At 40.6% G+C, this 17,670-nt stretch overlaps 1 protein-coding gene across 4 annotated transcripts in view; it reads left to right on the top strand.

Moving 5' to 3' along the window:
• The window catches only part of MAP3K5 (mitogen-activated protein kinase kinase kinase 5), a 200,675-nt gene that overhangs the window by 83,651 nt on the left and 99,354 nt on the right, over positions 1–17,670 (top strand). For all 4 annotated transcript variants that reach the window (XM_061623946.1, XM_061623944.1, XM_061623947.1 and 1 more), the window contains 3 exons: positions 6,872–7,065; positions 10,928–11,096; positions 12,987–13,093. In XM_061623946.1, the coding sequence (XP_061479930.1) occupies positions 6,872–7,065; positions 10,928–11,096; positions 12,987–13,093 (470 nt within the window). The remainder of the gene's footprint in view (positions 1–6,871; positions 7,066–10,927; positions 11,097–12,986; positions 13,094–17,670) is intronic.

Raw genomic sequence — 17,670 nt, 5'->3', positions numbered from 1 at the left:
GAACTCCGATAGACCACAGCAACCCCACCTCCCCGACCCTCAGATCTACCATGATGCTGAACCGAATAACCCGGTGGGCAGAGCTGGGAAAGACTATCCCTTACTGGAACTGTTTTATTGTTTTATTGTTATATTGTATTTTATGATGTATTTTATTATGATGTAATGTATTGTTGTTGTTTTTTTTTTTTCAATAATTTTTATTCAGATTTTCATAAAACATACAAGACGAAATCATAAAACATTCAAAGACAAAAAACAAAATCAAAAATAGTTAAACAAAAAAAAAAAAAGAAAAAAAAAACAAAAATAAAAAATAAAAAATAAAGAGTAAAATATTGACTTCCCATTTGTCAAAGATCAAATCAGTTATAAGTCTATAATATATAACAATCCTGTCTCTTAAGTCATATTATAAAATCACTTTCCTCCAGTAGTTATCTTACTTAATCATCAAATCTCATAAACATTACTTTATTCTTTCCACAAAAAGTCAAAGAGAGGTTTCAATTCTTTAAGAAATATATCTATCAATTTTTTTTTTCCAGATAAGCATATCGATTAATCCATCTCATTACTAATTATGATAATCTTATTGTCATAACCATAGTCAAAATAAACATTTCAATTAATCCATCACATCAGAATCTGTTAGGTTCAGTAATTTCAGTAGCCATTGTTCTATTATCCCTATTAGTTCCATTTTCCATCTTCCATCTTCAGTAGTCTTGTTAAGTCCAGTAATTTCAGTATCCAATCTTCCATTATCAGTATTCCATAATAATCTTGCTGTCAAAGCCATAGTCATATAGTAAGAGTCTGATGGGAATTACCTCTATCCCAAATATTTTCTTGCCATCCATTCTGAATAGGTTGCTGAAATACTGCTGTAAAATCATATCTCTGTTCTTTTTTTCAAAATACACTGGGTCATCTCTTGAAAGTTTTTCCATTGTCACATGGCTGCAGTTAATTCCATAGATTTTCTCTATATTGGGCTCCATCACATCATTCCAGTCCAGAAGATTATCCATGCCATTGATAACTTTATCTCTAGAATCTTCATTAATTTCTTCAGAGATAACATTGAGTTCCAAACAATAGATTTTATTTCTAAAGTCCATAGACTCCAAATCTTGTTCCTGTTCCACGTTTGTTCCAATCTCCGGGATCTCCTCTCTCACAGGGACCCCTGTTCCAGTCTCCAGGGTCTCCTCTCTCACAGGGACCCCTGTTCCAGTCTCCAGGGTCTCCTCTCTCACAAGGACCCCTATGTCTTTAATCTCCTGTGTCTCCAAACAATAGATTTTGTTTCTAAAGTCCATAGACTCCAAATCTTTTTCCTGTTCCACGTTTGTTCCAATCTCCGGGGTCTCCTCTCTCACAGGGACCCCTTCCAGGGTCACCTCTCTCACAGGGACCCCTATATCTTTAATCTCCTGCTTCATTTTACTCAATTCAATTTTCAGCTCCTTACAACCCTGTCGCAGGTTTTGTTTCGTTATCTCAATCTCATCCATTATTTTCTGAAACATAGTTATTTCCAGATTCTCAGCCACTTTCTTAATTGCCATTTTAAAAGAAAAATATAGGAAAACCACTTCTTATTTCAGCAACAATTGGGTTAATACTCCAAATTTGGTGACATCACAGTATACACAGAGCAGACAGCCTTATCTCTCCATGCTTAAGTAAACAAAATGCAGTTCCCAGGATCGAAACAATTAATGGCGGTCGTCAGGAAACAGATTCGTCAAAATAAAATTGACCAAAAAGAGAGTAGTCTCAGACAATATAATATTCTTCAAAATAAAAATCTGGAATAGAAATCCCTCTTCTGTGTATATCTTTAGAATGCAAATCCAGGACAGCTTTTTGCAACAAAAACAGAGATAAGCTATTAATTAGTGAGTAGCAGAGAGAAGTTATGGCTCCCCAGTGAGATGTCAAAAACCGATCAATCTGGCAAATCTCTTTTAAACAGCAACAATTTAAGTCAAATAAAAGAAAAATATAGAAAGAAGGGTGCTTGCCTGTTAGTGCGTTCTCTCTTAGAAGATAAGATGAACGTTCGCTTTATCAGATAGAGCTTGTTGTTGAAAATCCGTCCCACCTTCGTCGGCTGGACCTCGTCCCATAAATTAATGAGATCTGGTCGTCCCAACAAAAATAGGCTTTGAGGTTAATCTCTTCGTTTCTCCCTACCCGGGAGAAGTTTAATCAGTCAAAAAAAAAAAAAAATCTGACTGATATATCTGAATAAGCTTCTTTTGAGGCAGGAGCCCGTCTCAAAAGCAGGCACAGGCTAAGTCACCCTTCCCGGAAGTCAATGTAATGTATTGTTGTTAAATTGTACGTCGCCTAGAGTGGCCATTGGCCAGATAGGCGACCCACAAATTAAATTATTATTATTATTATTATATACTCAGTTTATCACTGCACTCTGCAGATGAGGGCCTCCTGCAGATACCATCTTATCAGGAGATCCGTTCTGCACAACATAGGAAACGGACCTTTAGTGTAGCGGCACCTACCCTGTGGAATTCCCTACCCTTAATTATTAGACAGGTGCCATCTCTGTTATCTTTTTAGTGTCTATTGAAGACCTTCCTCTTTCAACAAGCCTTTTAAGTAGAGACCATATCCTAGTCTGCTTCTGTGTTGGAATTGCTTTTTAATATACTTTTAAACCTTTTAAAAATGTTTTTAACCCTTTTTTAAAAAAATGTCTTCAGTGCTTTTTAAAAAAATGTTTTTGAAGTTGTTTTGTTTTAATGTATTTTAATGTCTATTTTTATGATGTTTTAAAGTGTTTTTAGTGCTTTTGTTTGCCTCCCTGGGCTCCTGCTGGGAGGACGGGCGGGATATCAATCAATCAATAAGCAAGCAAGCAAGCAAGCTGAAAGTCTGTACCCACTTAGCTGGGAGTAAGGCACATTGTCTGAACTCAGTGGGACTCATTTCTGAGCAAACGTGTAAGATTGTGCTGTAGGTCACTTCACAGAGTACATTTTCCCTCCATAGCATATCTCCCTCTAGGAAAATACATTGTTACTTTGAAAGCGACCTTAACTGGTGTACTGTAGCATCATCATTCATGTGCAGCAACTTGTTGCACTAGTGGACTGAAAAGGTGGTGGAAATTATGAATACATCTGAGCTGAAAACCGAGGGCCATCTTCTAGCTCTTTCTGTGTGATAGGCTAGGCATGACAGCCTGAGACTTTGGGGTATCCAGTGGCCTAGGTCTCATTGGCACAGGCTACTTTTGTCAGGAAATTCAGTAAGCTTGCATGTGTGGTGGATATGGCTGCTTTGTGGAGAGAATTAAAGGCGAGGGAGAAGGATGTGGGCAGTGAGAAGGGAACAGGCTTGCCTTGCCTTTTCTCTTATCTCCCTTTCTTTTGCTGCTTAGCAATGGCAGTTTGTGTACAGTGGTAGCTCATGAGGGCAGTGGTGTTCACCCAGTGACCGTAACACTCCATTCAGCAGGATAGGGCATATTGAGGCAGTGGTGAAGCTGGGAAGCTCCAGATGGCAGGGGTAGCCCTACAGCTGTGTATGCATCTGCAGGGCCACTGATACCACCCCAGAACTCACCTGACATCCCCCCCATATACACAGAGAGCAATTCCCAGTGGAAGCAAAGGCATCATGTTTTAATTCTTAGTAACTTCACTCAAGTTTTACCTTCTATTTTTTTCATAGAGTTTGTTTAACAACGTTTGTAGTTTTTTTAAAAAAAAAAGTTCTCCAACACTCTTTATCTATCCTGATGGTGCAAAAGGAAAAAAAACCCTACTTGGTAATCCTAGCAGAAGAGTGCTAATGAAGGCAATACAAAGCTGAATTGCAAGCATTGCCTATCAGCTATTTAAAGCGCCATGCTTCAAAATGCAATCACATCCTGAATATTGCATTCATGGGACTGCATAATTAATTGAATGCTTTTAACATATTTGCAAGGACACAAGTCTGCTAAGACAGTGTCCCCTCTGCTTTGGTATTCTTACAACAGATCTATGAGGATGGAGCTGCAATTCTACGCATTGCATGGCATCAAAGTCCTTTCCCCTCTCAGTAACTCCCTGCTGATGAGGTGATAGTTAGAAAAGGATTCAGTGGGCTGAATGAAATAAGGTTGTGGACAGGTTTGCCAACCTTGGTTTATCGCACTCAAAACAATTGTGAGAATTGTGCCAGTGATGAAAGATGAGACAGCATGAAATATAAGAAAGCTTATATTTAACATCCTGCAAAATCTTACTAAATGTGTTGGCCCTATTACTTCTCAGTGAAATAGCAAACACAGTTCATTTTTTTCCTTGTAAAAGTGCTGTATGTTTGTATTCATTACAATATTAGCACATGTTGATTTGATTGCTGAAAATTATGTGAGAAATGGGTTGAATAATATGCTCTCAATTTTGCCATCTGTTGCAAATGTTTGAAAAGAAAACCCTGCAGAGAAGTACTTTCAATAAGTCTTATGCAATATGGTATTACGGATGCTCTCTAAAATGGACACAAGGGCTGTAGAAGGAAGAACTGATTCTTCTTCTTCATCACCATAATCGTGACAATTTCCCTATCACACCAAGAATAATTACAGAAAGACATAATAACGAATGCTGTGAGATTACCACTTTGCCAAGTAATCACAGGTTCAATAATGAACATATCTCAGCTTCTCCAGAGCTGGCAGGGGTTGCCAGGCTCAGGGCCTGAGAATGATTCTGTATCTTTAAGAGAAGAGAAAATTCAGCCAAGCGCAGGTTTTCTTGCAACACTGTAATGGGAAAAACCACAAGATGAAATTCTCCCTTCCCCCTGCACAACTTTTTAAGATACAGAAGACCTCTTGGTTGCCAGGCCCAGCCTCCAAGAGGTCTTCTGTATCTTCAAAAGTTGTGCAGGGGGATGGGAGAATTTCACCTTGTGGTTTTTCCCATTGCAGTGTTGCAAGAAAACCTGCACTTGGCTGAATTTTCTCTTCTCTTAAAGATACAGAATCATTCTCAGGCCCTGAGCCTGGCAACCCTAGTTGTGATTATTACACAGAGAGGGGGTATAACCAATACTACTACTACACTTGGTTACTTGGAAATAAATCCCAATGAGGATTAAGAAGAACCTGACTTTCTTTTCTAATTTCAATCTTTTTACAATAAGCAGGTCATAGTTTTCGCACCTTAGTCAGCCAGATATTTCTTAGTGTAACAAACCACTGTCTTGGATATTGATTATTGATACAAAAAATAGCTATCAAGCTGTTGGATAGTATTTCAGTAACAGAAGCTAGCCACCTTTTCAGATGTAATGCTTTTATAATGTTCACTACAGCAGTAGAATACTAATAAGGATACACTGTACAGTAGGGCCCCGCTTATACGGCGGGTTAGGGACCAGCCCCCCGCCGTAAAGCGGAACCCATTGACTTTAATGGGTCACATTGCGCAAAAATGATGCGATAATGCCGCAAAATGCCGCAAAACGGCAAAATCGGCTTTAAAACGGGGAAATTCCCCTGATTGAAAGCTGCCGCATCAGCGGAACGCCGGAAAGCGAGGCCCTACTGTAGTCCATCACTAAGAACTGATCTGACAGTGCTTGAGCTCTCCTACACCAAAATAATTTTCTAAAATTGTAGTAATATAAGCAGTTGTAATTATATAAGCAAAGAATATCATTGCATTTACAATACTAATACAAGGCATGTTCAGACATTCACCTGAACATGTGAATGCTCAAATTGTAGGTAGGGATGCACATGCAAGCCCCACCCAAAACATCCTTGTAGGTTTATGCGCCTTAGAGCCTCTGACCTCCATGTTGACTGGGAAAATTTGCAGAGGGCTTCTCCTTCCATTCAAGCAAACATAAGTAGATGTATAACTTCCACAGTCAACACTGGGATGGTCAAGAACTGAGCATGTAGAAACGTTGGGGGCAGGGCTTGCATGAACAGCTCTTCCCCCCTGCCCCCCTCCACAGATATAGAGTTGGGATTCTGAACACACCATTAACATCCACTGTAAATGTACCTACCACATGGTCTGTCCCCTTCACTCATTGGAGGCCCTGCTCTGTAATCCCACATCTGCCATTTGAGGCAGGTATCTTCAGCCACATCATTGTGGAGAGAACCAGTAAAAACATTGCTGTTACAATTCATTGGTAATTATTTTCTATTTTCTATGCGTTGCTGTTCTGTTTGTTGCTCTGCTTGTGATCCTCATGCTTTTGTTCTTGCTTAGCTATATTTTATTGTTCTATTGTTGTCCCCTGCCTTGTAGATCCACGTGGATGGAAAAGCCGAACATTATTGATCTCAATAATAAATGTTCGCTAGAACACCTAGCTTGCCAACAGAATCCATTTTTTAAAAACTTTCAATCCTAGGCCTGTATTGTTTTAAAGCAAGAGTGAGCAACCTGCAACCCTCTGCGTAATTTTATGAGGCCCTCAGACCTCTGCAAAGTGATCAGTTCAGAGCTCTGGCAAAACAAATCTGTTCCTTTTGCAGCTAGATTGGGGAGGGAGAGAGGGAGAGAGAGAAGGGGTTACACTGCTCATGTTTGGTTTTGTGCCCACTTACCACTGACTTTCACCCTGACTATAGCAGGCATGTGGCTTCTAACAGGAAAACCTTTTGCTCACTCCTGTTTTAAAGACTTATCAAAATTGCATTCAATATGGGTTATATTGGCTACATTGAGTTAATAGCCAACATACTGAGAGTAGACCCATTTAAATCAATGGTCAAGTTACTTAAGTCCATTGATTTTAATGGGTGTAATGTATTAGCTTTAATGAAGTATTACCTCATGCTGTAATTTATATGAAGTGCATCTTTTTCTTTCCTCCACAGATGTGTACCGGCAACTATATATTTGTACCTTATATGATAACTCCCCATAACAAAGTATATTGCTGTGACAGCAGTTTTATGAAAGGATTAACTGAGTTGATGCAGCCCAGCTTTGAGCTGTTGCTTGGGCCAATATGTTTACCCTTGGTTGACCGCTTTATTCAGCTTTTGAAGGTGGCACAGGCCAGCTCTAGGTAAGGATTCTCATTATATGCAGTCTTCTGCCAGATTCACATGCTTAAAGCCTTTCAGAAAGGGGAGAAATGTAAATAATAATTCACTAATAGACAAAAAACCTTGCGGTTTAAGAACGTACCTATAGCCCACAGATATTTCTATCAAACTTTAAAAAGCAGGGAAATTGGGCAGCTATAGTGAATGCACCAGGGGAGCAGGAGACCTGATCTCCGCTCTAAGATATTGTACTGCCCTACAAATTTGTCAAAATGCAAACACAATTTGGGTTGGTCTTTCACAGTCCAATCCACTTGCTGTGTAGCTTGCAAGAATTTGGTAACATTTGGATTTACTCCAGTGCAATCATGCTTAAGATAGGTAAAACTGACCATGGGGAGGAGGAAGAGGAGAGGGAGGAGGAAGAGGAGAGGAAGGGGAAGAGGGGGATTGAAAGAGGATGGGGAGGGAGGGGCAAAGGAAGGGGGAGGAAAGGAGTAAGAGGGAGGGGCAAGGAGGGAGGGAGAAGGAAGGGTGGGTTTGACCTAGGGTTGCCAGGCTAAGAGCCTGAGAATGATTCTGTATCTTTAAGAGAAGAGAAAATTCAGCCAAGTACAGGTTTTCTTGCAACACTGTAAGGGGAAAAACCACAAGGTGAAATTCTCCCTTCCCCCTGCACAACTTTTAAAGATACAGAGGACTTCTTGGAGGCTGGGCCTGGCAACCCTAGTTTGATCATTTGTATACTTTTTGAGTTCCATGGGATTTATTTCTGTGCAATCATGTTTGAAAATGGAAATGGACTGCCTTCAAGTCGACCAAACTTATGGCGACCCTTTGAATAGGGTTTTCATGGTAAATGGTATGCAGAGGTGATTTTATCATTGCCTTCCTCTGAGGATGAGAGGCAGTGACTGGCCCAAGGTCACCCAGTGAGCTTCATGGCTGTGTGGGGATTCGAACCCTGGTCTCCCAGGTTGTAGTCCAACACTGACCCGAGGGAGGGGGAGGGGAAAATCCTTTCCTTTCCAAAAGGAAAAAATTGTAAACAGTATAATTGCTTTTCAGTGTTTCCTTCACCTTTTTATTCTACAGCAGGCACATGTAGCCTCCCACCCAAATTTAAACCAAAGCTGTCCCTGGCCACATTCACACCAGGCCTTTATTTCACTTTGGAGAGTCATGGCTTCTCATAAAGAATCCTGGGAAGTGTAGTTAGTGAAGAGTGCTGAGAGTTGCTAGGAGATGCCCTGTTCCCCTTACATCAGAGTGGCTGACTGTTAAACCACTCTGGCCACTGGAGCTCTGTCAATGGAATAGGAATCTCCTCTCAGCACCCTTCACAAACTACACTTCCCAGGATACTCTGAGGGAAGCCATGAGTGTCTCATGTGAAATCAAAGTCTGGTGTGGGTGTGGCCCCCTGATTAGGCAAGCCCAGCAAGGGTGAGTCTGGTTTTTAGAACACTGCAGTTGGTTCTTACTGAGCATGCCCCACGTTATCATAGGGTCCTAGCCAAAATTTCTTAAATTAATTAAAAATCAGCCAGGCATTTTTTTTAACTTTTAAACTGCAGAATATGAAGGTCAGAGTATGGGGCAAGGTCAGTATTAGGATTACAGGTACTCTGTGAACATGGCTGATTTTTAATGAATTTTAACAGATTATGAGAACTCTCAGAGAAAAAAGTCCAAAAGGGCTCTGGGGTTTTTTCCTCTCTTTTTAGACTTTGAACTCTCTATTCTTTCTGACTGTTTTATGTATCACCATGAAAATTGAGAGGGTTGTTAAGCAAGCGTTTCTGAGTTCAGGACTATAAGTTTTGTAAGGTTTTGTTTTGAAATGAGCTTATGGGAAGCATCAGAATGGCATGTGAGGGTACTGTATAATATAGCACATGGTGTTAGCGCCCAGTGGATAATAATCTGGTTCATGGATTGTCTCAAGTGAGGTTGTACCATGCATGCAAGGACTTCCGCTTGCAGAACAGAAGTTCTCTCTTTCATGCATGCCATGTCTCCACTCAATCTGCTCTGGAGGGTTGGGGGAACTCCCAGAACAAATTTGAGGGGGGGGAGTGCACAGAGGGAGGGGAAGATATGTTTCACAAGTGGAAGTCCTTGTGCGAATGGAACAGCTTCATTGAATACAACCTCATCTCTCTAGGAGTATTACTTGTTTCAGGGATGGCCAAAATTTTGCGCCTATGTGGGATAACATTGTTCCTGGACAAGCTATTTGATGGCCAGGCCAGTACATCCCAGCTATGATATCATTTATCTTTGCTAGAGAGAGATCACAATCCTACCCCATCATTTTGAAAAGCTCAAGAAGTTGACAGGGGTATCTGGAAGGTAAAAAGCTGTCCAGGAGAAAGAAACACCACTTCTTCTTGCACTCCTTCCATTGAAAAGTTGCCCCAGAGGCACATTGGCCTCTACAAGGAAAAAAAAAGCAAATTACTCTCTCCTAGCCTGTGCCACCCCTTCCCATGCTGCACTATAAATGTGAAGCGTGGGGTGATGTTCTGCCATGTAAGAGCAGGCTCAAAACTCTTATGATCTCACTAAGAGATTGGGGAAGGTTGGATGTGACCTGTGGACTGCCAGTTGTTTGTTCATAGGGTGTATTGTCATCATAGCAGTAGGTGGCCTCATGTTCCATTTTGCCTCCTGCTTACTGAATACATGCAGTGTAAAATCACCATACGATAGTCCTGTAGTAGGTCAATCTAGAACTGATCATAAGCTAAATCAGGAACAATTGCTTTTTCTAGAGATTAATGCTTATAATCCCTATTCAGACAATGAATAGAGGATTCCAATTGTTGAGTTGCCCTCTGTTTGGTGGTAATAACTTATATAATGCTCTAGGAGTGTTCGAAAACTCTTCACTTACATTATTTTGTTTTCCATGCAACAATCCTGTAATGTACACCAATAATATTGTCCTGTACTGTAACCTGGGAAGGAGGCTGAAGCTGATAGGGTTGCTTAAGGCCACCTAGTGGTTTCTTGTAGAGACAATATTTGAATAGAGAGTTTCCTAATTAGGAATGGATGAACAACCCAGTATGCACCCTGAATAGCTTTTGGGCCCTTCAAGTGTTCCTGCTGAATACTCAAAAAATCCTGGACGGAATTTTATTTGGCATTTGCAAGGAATGCTTGAAGAGCCTGATTAATATGAGACCTGCATTGCCTGCTATGATTTTCTCCTTCCCCAAGGAAATGAAGCCACATGTTGAGAAAGGGACAGGGTAGCAGGTACCTAAGAATTCTGACAAAGATAAGAGAGGCCTAGTGGCCTTCTCCTTCTTCAGGGAAGTGATGCCATGGGATTAAACTACAAGCCCCATGATCCCTGGTAGGAAATGACCCCAAGGTCATTATTAACAGTTGGTATTCATTAATATTAATTAACAATGAATACATCCCATGATTTGTGAATATTTTGAATTCTTCTGAATTTAAAGGGATGATACACGTTACATGATTTTGCATTCCAGAAGTGATCAACTTGTAGTTTCTTGCATTTGTTCCATATGTGCAGCTATTTGTCATAGGGATGGGGAATCTGTGGCCCTCTGGACGTCATTGGACTATAACTCCTATCATTCTTGAACACTGGTAATAATGAATGGGGCTGATGGGAGTTAGGATCCATCAACATCTGGAGAGCCACGGGTACTCCCCCCACCTTGATTTATATTACATCACATTTAATTAACTTGGTCCATCTTTCTGATTCTGTTGGGCAAGTGTTGTCTCCAGTAGCAATAGAATGTGTACCCCATTGTACTGGCTGCTATAGAAGCAGATAATCAAGAAGCTGTCCCCTAATATTCAGGCTTAAATTAATGGTTTCCTTTTCCATTCTAGTCAATACTTTAGGGAGTCGATTCTTAATGATATCAGAAAAGCTCGTAACTTGTACACGGGGAAAGAACTAGCTGCAGAACTGGCAAGGATACGACAGCGGGTGGATAACATTGAACTTCTGTCTGCTGACATTGTGATAAATTTGTTGTTGTCTTACCGAGATATTCAGGTAGGAATCTGTTGCTTAATTTAAACATATTTCTGCTGTTATCTCTATTTTGCCAACATGTTGCTTCTCGCTAATGATGTGATTAATCTGCTACAACCAAATGCAACCAAATGTTACACTGTGCATGCTCCTGTTCATGGTTCCTTTTAGTCAGGTGTGTCTTCCTTCACAATACTTCATGCCAGTTCCACCTCCCACACCCCTCTCACAGTCAGTTTACCTGTGCTGCTGAACATACAAAGACCTTAAGCTTCCTCCCATTACGTTTTTTTTACACTTCTGTAAGCCTGTATTTTAACATTTTGGATGTTTGCTGCCGTGGTCTCCTTTGGGAGGAAGGTGGGATAGAAATTTAATGAATAAATAAAATAAAATAATGCCTTGGAGTTCCCTGAACTGCCGATACTTCTCTCTGGAGCAGTGGTGGGGAACCTCAGGACCTGGGGCCAAATGCAACCCTCCAGACTTCTCTCTCTGGCCTAGGAACTCTCCCAGGCCTCATCTGTCACTGGCCTTGCTTCACACTTCCTTGGGTGTTTTTGCCCGGTGGAATGTGTCCTTGAACCCTGATAAATACCTATTATACAAAAATAAAATTTGCATTAGTTTCTCTGCCCACGTTAGCCTCTGACCCCAAACACCATTGGCATGCAGCCCTCAGAAGGTTGCCCAGAAGGGAATGTAGTCCTTGGGCTGAAAAGGGTCACCCACCTCTGCTCTAGAGCATGGGTGGTGCTGTTTTGGCAACGTAAGCAATGGTACACGCATCTGAACATCAGAAATAGAGGGAATGAGATCCCTTGTAGATACCATTTCAGAAAATTCTCCAAGGAAATGCTGGCCAGTAATGGATCTGGGTCAGCTGCTGCTTCCAATGAAAAGAGCACAGTGACAGACACAGGGAGCTCTGGACCAATGGCTCGCTATGTCTCATTGCAGAGTGAAAGTACTGTTGCCAGGTTTAATAACAGAACTTTGTTACCCTGGCAACTTTGTGTGCATCTATGCCTAGGTCTGTGGAAAGGGCTTAAGGGTCTAATGGCTAGCATGCTGAATTCCTTTTAAAAAAATCCAGTTGGGGAACACTGTGTAAGTGTAATAGCTAGGTTATAAAAAAATTGTGTGTGGAAATTCCATACCTATGCTGGGGCTTTTGAGATCCCCTCCATTGCTGTAGCACTCCACAAAGTGGATTAAAAAATCACTTCTGTAGCATGGACCCACAGAAGTGGCATCTGATGCTGTGCAAGGAGCTACAATCAGAAGAAGAAGCTATGGAAGTCCCAGTGGAGCATAGGCAATATAAGCTGCCTTATACTAAATTAGACCATTCGTCCATTTAGCTCAGTATTGTACACACTGGCAATGGCTCTCCACAGTTTCAAACTGGAAATGTACCTGGAGATACTGGAGACTGAATCTGGGGTCTTCTGTGGGCAAAGAAATGTGCTCTACCTATGGACCTTCCCCCATTCATATATGCTTGTGCCCATGTGCCTGTGTTGGTGCTTAGGACCCCTACTGAGAGAGAGAAATGGCTCACTTGCATCTGCTTGTATCTTTCTGACTGAAAACTATTTTAAAAACCATCTTTGGAATCCCAACACACTATGACAGAGCTTCTGCCTGTACAGTGGAGCTTTTGTCCTGCTTCTGACCCCCTTTTCCTCCTTCAGCCTCCTTGCCACACTTTCTCCAGAATGTGGTTGCAACAGCTTGGTAGACAGAAGGTGGTTGAGTAAGAACTCTTTCATTGGATAATGAAGAAAATTATGATAGAAGTGCCCACTTTCTTTAAATCTTGTGTCCCTTCAGAGGCAACAATGTTTCCTCTTCTTTTTCTTTCTTGGAATAATAACTTATAAATTGCTTTATTCTCTTTCTTGGAAGGATTACGATTCTATTGTGAAGCTGGTTGAGACTTTAGAAAAGCTTCCAACCTTTGACTTGGCTTTACATCATCATGTGAAGTTGCATTATGCATTTGCCCTGAACAGGTAAGAGCTTTCCTTCCTAATGAAATTGTGTTGGTTTCATGCAAATCGTTCCCTGAAACATTCCTTCTTGTTCAAGTCATATGTCTCTCTGTCTCTTTCTTCCACCTCCTTCACCCCTTCTTCTTCTACACCATGGGAGTTAGATTTGGATTTCCATCTGTGTGGAAATTAGCTTTCTTTTCTGCACATGATTAGGAAAGTCATTTGAGCAAATACAAAATATGAAGAGACACATGTTGATTGAATGGCCTGTGAAATATGCTGTAAAAGCATAAAGTACAAATCAGCATGATTCTGCTTGGGCATGATGAGCACCCAGCATGCATACTGATGCAAATGTGCACAATGTAGGCATGTAAGCAGACTTTGTGTCCATTCGCGACTTCTCTGTGGTTGAAGAAACTAGGCTACATGAATACTCTTTTTGGACTAGGGGCTTTATACTAAAATTCAGAGTAACGGCCTCAAAATTGTTCACTGGGATAATTGGTGTTATTGGCATATTGTTAGGAAAATGAAAACTTCTCCATAGTGCATTCTTAATACTTGGTGACTTGCATAGGTGAACAGACATCAGAGATCAAATATCACAAATAAAGATTTCATTACACTTGAGTTGGAGGCAGTTTACACACTTCAAGCTAGTCTAGATATCTACGTCGGTGGTGTTCATTGGTGGAAGCATAGTGACTCTTGATGTGATGGTTTTGACTCCCATGTATTAATCAATTTAGCCAGGGCAATCACTGTTCCCGTGGTGAATTTCTCATGCTTGGCGTATCTCTCCGGGATTGAATGAGGGCCAAAAAAACACAAAGCTTAATCCAGATAAGACAGAGATTCTGTTGTTGAGTTGTCTGATCTGGGCAGTGGCATCCAACTTGTTCTGGATGAGGTTGCACTTCCCCCAAAAGGATCTTGTCTACAGTATTGGGGAGCTGATAGAGCCAGTCTTGTTACTGGAGACCCATTTGCACCCATGACACATAGCACCTTTTACCAGCTAAGTCTAGTGCTCCAGCTGTGACTAGAACAAACCCTTCTGAGGAAGAGCTAATCTGTTCAAAGCATGTCAGATGCAAAGACATTTGCTAGAATGCCTTTAAAATTAAAACTATTTTTCCAGCACCTTTGTGCTTGTATTTGCTTTTGGTGCTTCCCCCTTCTTTTGCCTTTGCATTAGCTGTGACTCTTCTTGGAGAGAGAGTATCTGGCTCCTGTTATCCATTTCCTGGTAACTTCTAAATTAGACTACTGAGGTATGTGAGGCTGTCTTTGAAGACATCTCAGAAACTTCAGTCCAAAACAGAAATGCTAGGCTATTAACTGGGAATGGCTGTGGGGAACAGTTCTTAAAAAACAAATAAAGAACACACTTGCTGCTAGTCTGTTACCAAACACAGTTCAAAGTGCTGTTCCTTATCTTTAAAAGCTCAAAACAGCTTAGAACCCAGATAATTTTAAAAGAATGCATTTTCCCACATGAGCTGCTCAAACTTTACAATCTTCTTCCCTGAATCCTCCCATTCTTCTGAAGTTAGACTAGTGGTGATTGTTGCGCCCTATATCCTCAGTTGTGCCCTGTGTATGTGGAATGCCTTCCCAGGAGGTTCACTTGGCACCAAATCTGATGTCTTTTCCGACACAAGGCAATGATTTGCTTGATTTGCTTCCAGCATATCATTGAAGGTGGTTTTAACTGAGGCTTTTTACTGATTATGATGGGTTTGTATTTTTATTGGTTCTGTTGGTTTTAATGATGGGTTTTATTGTATATGATACTGATTTTATCATTGTTATGAAACCGCGTAGACATTTTGTAAGATGAAGGACAGCATATAAATATTTTAAGTTAATAAATATTCTCTACTACACTACAGAGATTGATATCTTTGTGGTGAATGCAGTGTTTAGTCCAGTTCTTGACTGCAAGTCATCAGCTGATATGTATGTATGAAATGTCTGATCTGGACCATGAAACAGAGAACAATGTAAGCCCTAATTCATCGCTGTGCCACATAATATGAAAGTCTATGATTCTCATTACACAGAGATGGAAATCCAAATCTAACATTGAGAATAATGCTCCTCCCTGCCCACCACCAGCCTTTTTCTTCCTCGGAGGAACTTCAGTCCCACCTGCCCCTGGTCTGTCCCCCTCTCCTCCATTTTCTTTTGATCTGCATTTCTTTTAATTTGCATTGAACACGGATCTGATAATAATTTCAGTTACACTTGGGAGGCTTCCTAGGCCAAGATTTTAAAACTTCTGCCATATATAACATATAAGCAGCGAGGGTTAGGTGCACTAGCATAAACCTTACTCATATCTCAGAGGTTTTTGATAGTGCAGGAAGTTTAGAACTGAGCAGAGGCTTATTCATAGAAATGCTGGGCTACAATACAGCCAATACTCCAGTTGCAATATCGCCACTGTTTCCTGGCAGCTGCTGGTTTATTTCACATAGTGATGTCTAAAATGGCATGGGAAATAGGTAGAACAAAGCAGCTTCTGTTAGAAAACAGTAGCAGAGCAACTGTGATAACAAGAAGTTCAGGGCAACTGAAGGGGCTCTAAACGTTGCCTTTCTTACTTGATTCGGAAGCGCTATGCTTGGACAGTTGTAATCTTCCTCAGGAATTCCCTTAGCTATCTAGCAATTATGATGTGCTTGGTACTGCATAGAATATATAAGGCACACTGCCCCAGTATAAGAGGATGCAGGGGCAACTATTTTATTTTATTTATTTATTTATTTATTTATTTATTTATTTAGACAGACAGTTTTGAAAGCAACAAACAGAACTTCACCCAAGCTTGCACTGAATCCCTATAAGGATTCCGTTGATCACCTAAAAATATATGCACATAATTGTGATTAACAAAACAGAAGTCTGCCTATGCCACCTTTGACTGCCACCTTGGTAACAGCATTTGTATGTTAGCAGCTGATGAAGGTGGAAGCCGAAACATTTTGGTATTACAATAAAAACCTCTGTTTTGTTAATCCGGGCTTGAAATGGGGATATGCACTAGAATAGCCTTTATCAACATGATGCTGCACTGGCAGGGGCTGATGGGAATTGTAGTCCAAAACATCTAGAGGGCACCAGATTGGTGAAGGCTATGCTAGAAAGTTCTGGAAAGGGGCAGGAAAGAGTTTGTGGAAGAAGATTGTTTGAAGCAGGGTGTAATAGATCTGGATTGAAATAGGATGTGTCATGTCTCATTGGGCAAGCAAAGATGACAACAAAGTGGAAGTGGCTAGGTCAGTTCACAGGGTCAACTGAGGTGATACTTAATCTCATTTCATTTGACAAGTAATGGGTCCATGTGATAAGAAAGTTCTAGCTGCAATCTGTGAGCCACGATAACTTTCACAGACCTAGGGATAGTTGTAGTCATGGCATGATATGTCTAAATTTATGCACAGAGAGGAAAACTTGAGAGGCCATAACAGACTGACAGAAATTTGCTAAGTATCATAATAAATAAATGTACAAAAAGTTTACCTTTGTTTTAATCTTGAAGAACAGAAAGTGTCTAGGTACCAGCTTCAGTTTTAAATATCCCTTTAACTATATAATATCAAATACATTAGAAAATTCCAGGTAAGAGTGAGGCTTGTTCTTGTAATCTTTCATCTTGAAACAACGTATTATTCCTTTGGCAAATAATGTTGAGGCGGGGGTGGGGGGGAATTATGTGAGTTTATTGCTCAAAGCAAACCCACTCAGAACAATGTATCAAATCCAGTTTTTATTGAGAGCAAAGTGGCAACTGGGTAATAGACAGGTGGGAAATGTTATACTGAAAAAATCTGGAGCAAATGTTGCCACCACTTCATCAGAAGCTTACAAAGTGGTTACATAACATATGTGGCATGAAATGGACCCTACATTAAGTTTATCCTTATCCTGTTACGGCCGTGGTAAATTACTCCTTCCTTTTTTACCAGGTGGAGGTTGAGGACAAAACAGAGATAAAATATGGTTACAATAATGGGGAGAAAATCTAATTAATTTGGTTATTTTAAATTCTTTTAGGCATCCTTGCTTTGCTCATTATTTTACAAAGTTGAAATGCATGGACAGGGGCTCTAAAATGCTTCTTTGTTGCGTTGCTAGGGAAATATGAAGAGGGTTGCTCACCCAGAGATGCTTCAGATGTGACTAATTTCCTCCACATATAGCTTCTGTGTAGAACAGCTATGCAAACAAAGTGTAGATTACCATAAGTGATAATTATGCATGTGATTATTTTGTTGCTTGCACACACATACTGTACAAGACACAAGAGTTCCACATTTGAGAGTTGATGTGCTGTTTGTGCACTTTTATCTATATAGGCATGCTGTATGCTAAGTCACGTTAGAATCAATTCTGCCTTTCAGAGAAACTTGCATTAATTTGAGGGCCTTTAAGGGATTAATGTCTTTGGTGGCAATGAGGACAGGGAGTGGAAATATTCATTCAAAAACTGGTTAGTTCAAAAATGGATTCCCCTTGCACTGACCAGTCAGCAAGTAGTTTTCTTCTTAGGTTTCCTGTTTGAGTACAGTAGGGCCCCACTCATA

The sequence above is a fragment of the Rhineura floridana genome, chromosome 4 (genome assembly GCF_030035675.1).
Source record: "Rhineura floridana isolate rRhiFlo1 chromosome 4, rRhiFlo1.hap2, whole genome shotgun sequence".
NCBI classification, from domain to species: Eukaryota; Metazoa; Chordata; class Lepidosauria; order Squamata; family Rhineuridae; genus Rhineura; species Rhineura floridana.
Note: the sequence above shows the minus strand (reverse complement) of the source record. Positions and strands in the feature narration are given on the sequence as shown.